The sequence below is a fragment of the Jatropha curcas genome, chromosome 2 (assembly GCF_041381405.1).
Source record: "Jatropha curcas cultivar XTBG-Jc1 chromosome 2, XTBG_Jcur_1.0, whole genome shotgun sequence".
NCBI lineage: Eukaryota > Viridiplantae > Streptophyta > Magnoliopsida > Malpighiales > Euphorbiaceae > Jatropha > Jatropha curcas.
Genome location: NC_143152.1, coordinates 9,196,319 through 9,204,856, shown reverse-complemented (window position 1 = coordinate 9,204,856; position 8,538 = coordinate 9,196,319). Strand labels below are relative to the sequence as shown.

General features: G+C 31.1%; 1 protein-coding gene across 1 annotated transcript; it reads left to right on the top strand.

Annotated features, from left to right (window-relative positions):
* The first annotated feature begins 1,017 nt into the window (after nucleotides 1-1,017).
* Nucleotides 1,018-7,850, top strand: LOC105629507 (glucomannan 4-beta-mannosyltransferase 9). Its single transcript, XM_012211115.4, has 9 exons — nucleotides 1,018-1,871; nucleotides 1,961-2,059; nucleotides 2,136-2,388; nucleotides 4,530-4,640; nucleotides 4,930-5,066; nucleotides 5,908-6,021; nucleotides 6,357-6,556; nucleotides 6,649-6,840; nucleotides 7,186-7,850. The coding sequence occupies exons 1-9, from the start codon at nucleotides 1,542-1,544 to the stop codon at nucleotides 7,346-7,348; spliced, it is 1,599 nt and encodes a 532-aa protein (XP_012066505.1). The 5' UTR covers nucleotides 1,018-1,541; the 3' UTR covers nucleotides 7,349-7,850.
* The last annotated feature ends 688 nt before the right edge of the window (nucleotides 7,851-8,538 follow it).

The window sequence follows — 8,538 nt, the reverse complement described above, 5'->3', positions numbered from 1 at the left end:
AACATATCATGAGGTTATCAGACAATTTAAAAATAATAATATTAGCAAAAATAGATTTTAAAGAGAAAAAAGAAGTTAGAAGTAGGTCTTACATTATTTTCACAAAACAAATTATAAAAAACAGGCATTAATTCTATGTACCGATTACCGACAAAAGATTTCAACTCACAAAGTAGATTTATTTCTTATAGACTTTTAATAATTATGCTTGGACAAAAACAAAGTTAAATAATTGTTTTCTTAAATTAGGTGCACAAAATAAATTAAAATAAAAAACTAAAATGCTCGTCGCCGGAATATGACATCAGGTGGCGATGGCTACCGCCGGTTATAACTAATCTCTCCTTAAGGGTTAAATATTAAATTGAAATATTAAATTGTTTTTAGTTAAATTATTTTTGAATTTTTTATTTTATACTAATTGAGTAGAAATTTACCTTGTAACTTGTATACTTAGGATTACAAATGAGTTAAGTTGGTTGTGAGCTACTCCAATTTCGAATGAAAAAACACAATTGAACTCGTTTTATAAATTTAATGAGTTAAATTCAAGTCTGTTTATAAAACTCGTTTAATAAATGAAGTGGATTCGAGTATTCTTTAAATGAAATTTTATTTTTCAACTACAAATTGTATGTGACCACGCATACAATACACAGTGTATAGATTCCCGTAGGATATTATGTTTTACTACTTATTCACATTTTGTTGCACAGAATTTATGTATTCAATCAATCTAAATTAAAAATTGAAAATGATTAATTTAGCAAAAAGACTTTTTTGGTATCTGAGTGAACTAATTAGAAAAGTTGAAGGTCAATATGATAATTAATCCTAAATTAAGAGGCATACTTGGTGTTGGAACAGCGGGGGTTCTAAGGCCTAGACAAGTAGAATAGTCAGAATAGAGAAAGTAAAAAGAAAATAAAAAATAAAAGTTACAAAACAAAAAATAAAAAGGAAAAGAAAGAATAGACATAGTGAGAGAGAGCTTATATAAGTTGCATTATTCTGCAGCAATTTTTGTTGGCCTTCATTTATTTCTCTCTGCTTTTCTCAAACATTAGTATCGCCACTGCCATTGTTTTGCTTCTGTTTCAATACAGGAGCACAAATTCTTTCCTGTTTCTTGTCTTTTCTTGAACAAAAACCATAAAAAAGAAAAGCTGAGAAACATTACTTGTTAAGTTAGTTCTGGAGCTTTTCTTTATAATGTACATGAGTCTCTGGTATTAGCCCTTCTCTTCTTCTTCTTCTTCATCTTCTTCATCTTCTTCTTCTGGTATTTTCTCTGTGTAGTGTGTTGGAGTTTTTGAAGCAGTCACCGACATTCCATCTCTGCCTCCATTGTCTTACTTATACCGGAAGCAAAGGGAAAATAAAAGAAGAAGAAGAAATATTCTTGCTCTTTTTTTTTTAAAAAAATTTCTTTAAATCTCATTCAGATCTCATGGGTTTCTTGTAGAATCTATAAGCAAACATCTATTACTCTGTTTCAATCTTCTCCTCTGTCTTTCTAATTTTCCTCTACAACCCACAAAATGGATCGGCTAACGACAACAGCAGTAATCCCAGATGCATTTCAAGGTGCAAGAGATGACATTTCAATGCAATTTTCAATCATTTGGGATCAGATCAAAGCGCCATTGATTGTTCCTCTGTTAAGGCTTGCAGTTGCTATTTGTCTGATAATGTCCTTGATGCTTTTTATTGAAAGAGTTTACATGGGCATTGTTATTATATTGGTCAAGCTTTTTGGTCGAAAACCAGAAAAACGTTACAAATGGGAGCCCTTGAAAGACGATGTTGAATTGGGTAACTCTGCGTATCCCATGGTTCTGGTTCAAATCCCAATGTACAATGAACGAGAGGTCGTTTTCCTTTTCTTTAATTCCCATTTCCCAATTGCATAGAAACTTCTGCTCTGAAATTAAAACTGTCAGCTATTTAATCTTTGCAGGTATATCAACTTTCCATTGGAGCTGCATGTGGCCTCTCCTGGCCTTCTGATCGAATCATAATCCAAGTTCTTGACGACTCCACAGATCCAACTATTAAGGTAAACTATCCATCGCCATTTTTCAAGAACATGCTATGGAAAATTAAATTATGATAGTTAATCCATGAAAATGCAGGATTTGGTGGAGCTAGAATGCCAGAGGTGGGCAAGTAAAGGCATAAACATAAAATATGAAATAAGAGATAATAGAAATGGTTATAAAGCCGGAGCTCTAAAAGAAGGGATGAAACGAAGCTACGTTAAACATTGCGACTATGTAGTAATTTTCGACGCAGATTTCCAACCAGAACCAGACTTTCTATGGCGAACCATTCCTTTCTTAGTTCATAACCCACAATTGGCTCTCGTGCAAGCCCGATGGAAATTCGGTAATCTCGCTTAATCACAATTTTAGTTGCCTTAATTAGCTTGTTAATCTCTGATCTCTTTTTTAGAACTGCTAAGCTGCCCTGGCATTTTTCACCTTCTCATTGCCTTCGCTTCTTGAGAGCTACACGTGTAGTTAAGTTAAAAAAGAATGTTACGTGTCACTCTCACGGAAAGAAGGTGAACTTTGCGATGGTAGCTTACAGTTCTCTCTGTTTTTACTTCACATAACACTGTTTTAAGAATGTGTCGGTGGGTCTTTTTTACGGGGTATAGAGATCGGTTGGAAGCGTCGTAGTCTGTCCACGCTGTCCATTCTAAAGTCTGACACGTTGGACATTTGCTTTTGTTTGTTTATAGGGTCCCACATGTTAAACTACCCCCAACTTAGGGAAATTATTTTAAAATTGAAAAACACAGCCCTCAAGGTGCGACTCTATTGGTCACTGATTTAATAATAAGTTGGTTTAATTTTTTATTCCAAGTAATAAATCTTCGGGACGGGCAAAGGAAATAAGTTGCAGGCCTAATTTTAGTTCTCCTATATGACCTATTGATTAACTGATAATAATAATTAACAATAGGATTTAGCCTTAATTTAATAAGTCGAGCATACCTATAATTAATGGGACAAAAAAAAGTAATATAGGGTGGAAGTCTTTTCAGGGCCGGGTTGGATTGATCGTTCAAATTATGGTTTAAAAATATTAAATTTTAGAAGGATTTAATATTTTTTAAAATTTAAAATAAGTCTTTTAAATATCAAACTTTAATTGTGGTGACCGGTCAAGTCAGATCGTCATTTTAAATAAATTATGAAAAGAAAATTACGGGTTAAACCATTTAAGTTTTTTAAAAATTCAATCTCGTTTTAACTTTATTTGATTCATAAAATAAGTCTGTCAAATCAAAATTTTTAAATCTCATCGATATTATAATTATCTAACGTTAGGAAAGAAAACAGGTGGTTAGAAAAGTCAACTAAGAAAATCCTTAAAAACTAGTAGTAATTTTCTCTTTCAAAAAATCCAATAAAAAATGTTTTATGGTACATTTTGGTGTGTGTTACAAAATAGAATAGAAAAATGTCAAATTGTTTTTTTTTTCTATTGAAGGGCAACAGGAAATAAAAAAATTATATATTTATTATTTATACACATCATTATGAAGTGATCCTATATTTCTCAAGCTATAAAATGTTATGTAATTATTAATTTAGTGAAAATAGATTTTGAAAGATCATAGATTAAAATTTAAAGTTGTAACTGTTTAAAAAATTTTACTTAAATATTATCCTTAATTAAAAAGGAGAAAGAAAAAAAAATCTAGTGTGAAGCGATGAACATTTACATAAAAAATATTTTTAATTACTCATGTGTAGGGGGAAAATGACAAAAAAGTGTATTATATTTCATTATTATAAGATATTGTAAATAAAATAAAATAAAAATTGTGCAATTTTTTTTTTTTTTTAGTTTTGGGGAATGGCACTTCAAACCTGGTTCTACTATAAAGTCAAGTATGCACTTGTTACTAGACTATACCTTGATGTCAAAAAAAAAAAGAAGAATTGAATACACATGTAATTTGCCTTGATTGAAAATGGACCGGCAAGGAATAGGATGGTCCATCTGAACCAATATTTTCCTTAGCTAATTCACACTTTTCTCCTGCAAAAGCTGCCAAAGTACCCTCTGATTTACATGGCAATTAGAAAGTGCTGGATTTTTGGGTGGATCATCTTGCACCTTACATATATATATATATATATATATATACATATCCATTAATGCCAAAAGATGAAAAGGCCAGGCTTATAGGAGGCATGTTTGGCCATTCAAGAATATTTCCAGGGTAGATATGTCTGAGAAATTTTTCTTTTTATTATTATTATTTTTTTTTTTTTTTGAAAAAAAGAAGTCTCTTCTCGTTAATATTCCCAGCAGCTGCATGTGCAAAGCTTTAATAGTGGACCTGAACGTAGTGTCACTGTCTATATCAACCTGCTATCCGACACATGAATTTGATGTTTGTTGTAGAAAAAAATAGATATAATTGGGGTTTTCAATAATCATTATTATTAATGTACTGCCAGCTATTTGTGTTGATGAGTTGACTCAGTGAGTGGGATTTCTTTCTGCAGTTAATTCTGATGAGTGCTTGATGACAAGAATGCAAGAAATGTCTTTGGATTACCATTTTACTGTTGAACAAGAAGTGGGCTCCTCTACTTATGCCTTCTTTGGCTTCAATGGTAAATTCATTAACTTCTAATCACAAATTTACTATACCTAACGGCTCAATAATCTATTAATTTGAATCCAAACGACTCTTTCTTAAAAAAAAAAACAAAAAGGGTTTGAGGAGGCCTCATGTCAAATTCATGATCTCATCTTATTTTTTTGTCTTGTTATATCTTATGGACAAACTCTCTAAAATTGATGGTCATGAGCTCCGAGATGAGAATAATCATAAACAGGGCCTTAATTAATTTTAATTTTTTCTAAAAAAATAATTTAAAATTATTATTATGGTAATAACAGGGACAGCAGGAGTATGGAGAATTTCTGCACTTAATGAAGCTGGAGGCTGGAAGGATAGAACCACAGTTGAGGATATGGACCTTGCCGTCCGTGCAAGTCTCAAAGGCTGGAAATTTTTGTACCTTGGTTCTCTTAAGGTAATTGTAATCCCTAACAAAAAACTAAAAAGACATTCGTATGATTGATATTTATAAAAAATTATTAATAATTTTTTATAATTAATTTTGTTTAACATAATTAAACTTCTTCCTAATTCTTGTTATACTTATAAACTTCTCTTCCTATCCAATAAAAAAAATATATGTCTTAATAAAATATATTTTATATTTGTCTTATTTAATTTCATTGAGTCATAATAAATACAGCAGTGTAAATATTTTTAATATTATAGATAATATCAGTTTCTACATAATAATTACTTTACAGATAATATTTAAATTTATTAAAATGATTTAATATAGAAATTTACACATGCCTATGCACCCACTAAAGACACAAGAACTGCAAAAATAAGCAGTATTTACTTGCTTTGTTGTTACAGTAAACTTGGAAACAGCACTCACACAATTTCTATAGGATTCTAAGAATCTGTCACGTGGAAGTGTTCTTTTTTACTTTTTTTTTTTAATTTCTGTTTAGAAAGTCATTAATCTTAGCTGGTTTAAGGGAAAATCCTAATTAGTCAACAAAATTAATTAATTAAAAAATCTGACAAGCTCATGTGCTGACGAGTTAAGTGCACACTGCTATGTTAAAAAAAAAGGAAGGTACTTCATTATTTGCTTCATTTCAAGGTTAAGTACCCTATTCCTTTCTTTTTATAAGCATGCTTATTCAATTTTAATTTGAATTAAAAAAGAATTCTCACTAACCACAAGAATAATAGTTAAAAAAAAATTTAATCTAATTATTGTGTCAGGTTATTGTAATTAATTATGTTCTCTTATATGTGATTAATGTTTTAAATATTAACTACAGGTGAAAAATGAATTGCCTAGTACTTTGAAGGCATACCGCTATCAGCAGCATAGGTGGTCTTGTGGTCCTGCTAATCTCTTCAGGAAAATGGTTATGGAGATCATAATAAATAAGGTAATTATAGTGATAAGCCAAAAAAAAAAAAAAATCAATCATTTATTGACTAATGAAAATATAATAACAGAAACTGATCTGGGTTCTGCTCGATCATTACTCGTAAATTGAATATAATATAATATAATTAAATGCATTTCTAGTATAATATTTATTTTATAAACTGCATTTGATTACATTATATTTCGTTATGGTCACAAAATAAAATCCCCGCCAAAGTGCTTTTAGCCTAATGATACTAAAATCATCTTGAAAATTACATGACAATGTGAATTCAAATCGTAATGAATTCTAAACTGATTATTTATTAACGCAAATTTTTGTTCTGGATGCAGAAAGTGACATTGTGGAAGAAGGTACATGTGATCTACAGCTTCTTCTTGGTGAGGAAAATTGTTGCCCACATTGTTACATTTATATTCTACTGTGTGGTGTTGCCTGCAACTGTTTTGGTACCTGAAGTTGAAGTTCCAAAGTGGGGAGCTGTTTATATTCCTTCCATAATTACTTTACTCAATGCAGTTGGAACTCCGAGGTCTGATTTTTCTTGCAAATTCCTTTTTTTTTTTTTTTTTGGAAAATTTCTAAATCTGTGAATTAATTTGATATTTTATGTTGCTGTTATAGATCCTTGCATTTGTTGGTCTTCTGGATCCTTTTCGAGAATGTCATGTCATTGCACCGTACTAAGGCTACCTTCATTGGCTTGTTAGAAGCTAGCAGAGTCAATGAATGGATTGTCACTGAGAAACTAGGTGATGCTGTTAAGTCAAAAGCTGTCAAAGCACCCAAGAAACCTCGATTTAAATTTGGAGAGAGGTATTTATTATCCTTCTAATTTTTTTTTTGTATTCATTAAGAGGTCCATTGAGCATACTGCGAGTTACACCGTAAGGATAGCGCTCCTGATGACTAACTAAATTGTTTAAAACTATTATAGTATAAAAAATGCGGGTTACACTAAATTGTTAAAAACTATTATAGTAGAAAAAATGCAAGTTACAGAGTAAGGGTAAAGGGTAACCCTTCTCATGACTAACCCTTCTCATAACTTTTCTTTTCTCTGTTAGTAAAGGGTTAGAACGTCGAATATTAACGAGTTAAGTCATCTTGAGTTGGAAAAAAGAATGTCTGACTCTGCATTTGCCATATGAAATATGACAGGCTCCACCTATTAGAGCTTGGAACTGGAGCTTACTTATTCTTCTGCGGTTGCTACGATGTTGCATTTGGGAAAAACCACTACTTCCTATATCTATTTGCACAAGCAATTGCCTTCTTCATCATTGGATTCGGATACGTTGGCACCTTTGTCCCTCAATCTTAAGTTCACAGTTTTAAGTCAGTAACAAACAGTTTGGTGCAGTATTTCTTTCAACAATTCCTCGCCTTTATATATATACGCCATTAGCATCACTCTGGAGCTTTGTATAAACTGATGGGGAAAAAAAGAAAAGGAAGGAAAGGAAAGGCGATATTCTTTTAGATTGAGCAAAAATAATCGAGTGGATGATAACTCGAGCTTAGAGAGCTTTATTTTTTGTGAATATTCAAGTACATTGTTAAGGAAACTACAGACACATTGTTATAATGGTTCTTTTGGTATCTCAATTATATACAGAGAGGGTAAGAAGAGAAAGAGAGACAGAGTGAAAAAAGCAGCTTCTGGGTTTTGATGACCCTTAAGTAGATATCATAGATGAAACATGGATTGTAATTGTGAGATGTTGTAGCTTTTTGTTTTTGTTCATTGTTTTGTTGCTGTTGGCATTGGGTTTTGGTAGGAAATAAATTCATAGAAATGGGATAAGTTTCACATTTCAATTCAATGCTTGTCTTTCTTTTTCTCTCCCCCTCTACCACCCTTTTTCTCTGCAAGTGTATATATATATATATGGACAAACTAAATTTAATTTTATTAGAATTATAATGTCCAAGAAAAATTTAAATTATCCAAGTGCTATCCTAATAAAGTCTCCAAATACATCCAATCTAATTTGGATAACTTAAAAAAAAAAAAAAACTATATATATTAGTGTTAGTGCTACTTTGATTGGTACAAAGGTTTCGTTCTATGTAGTTTGCTTACATAAATGATGGGGGAAAAAAGAAAAAGAATAGCACAAAGAAAGCAAAGGATATTCTGCATTTGCATGCATAGTAGCTTAATATATCAAGAATTTTTTTTTTTTAAATTATTACATTCAAGACCTTGTAAATCTCTATTAAAAAACTTTAGTTTCAAATTCAAATATTATTGAGGTAGTATTCATTGAAAGAGAACTAGTTTATGTTATATGCAATGGACTATAGATAGGAGTGGAGTCCTAACTTATAAACATAACAGATTAATCTTTTTGAAAAAATTATAGCAGTGCAATATTTAACAATTAAAGATGAATTAAATCTGTCAATTAGGTGTAGTCTGATTGGTCTTCTCACTTATGTGAAGTGTGGGAGGTTTCAAATTTGAGATCTTTTAACCATATGTGTTTTCACTAATTTGTTGAGTCCAGG

Excerpts from the sequence above, each read along its gene's own strand:
- LOC105629507 (XM_012211115.4), top strand. The coding sequence starts at position 1,542 with ATGGATCGGCTAACGACAACAGCAGTAATCCCAGATGCATTTCAAGGT. Across the intron at positions 2,060-2,135 it reads CCACAGATCCAACTATTAAG|GATTTGGTGGAGCTAGAATG; the intron begins GTAAACTATCCA and ends ATGAAAATGCAG. Across the intron at positions 6,841-7,185 it reads CGATTTAAATTTGGAGAGAG|GCTCCACCTATTAGAGCTTG; the intron begins GTATTTATTATC and ends GAAATATGACAG.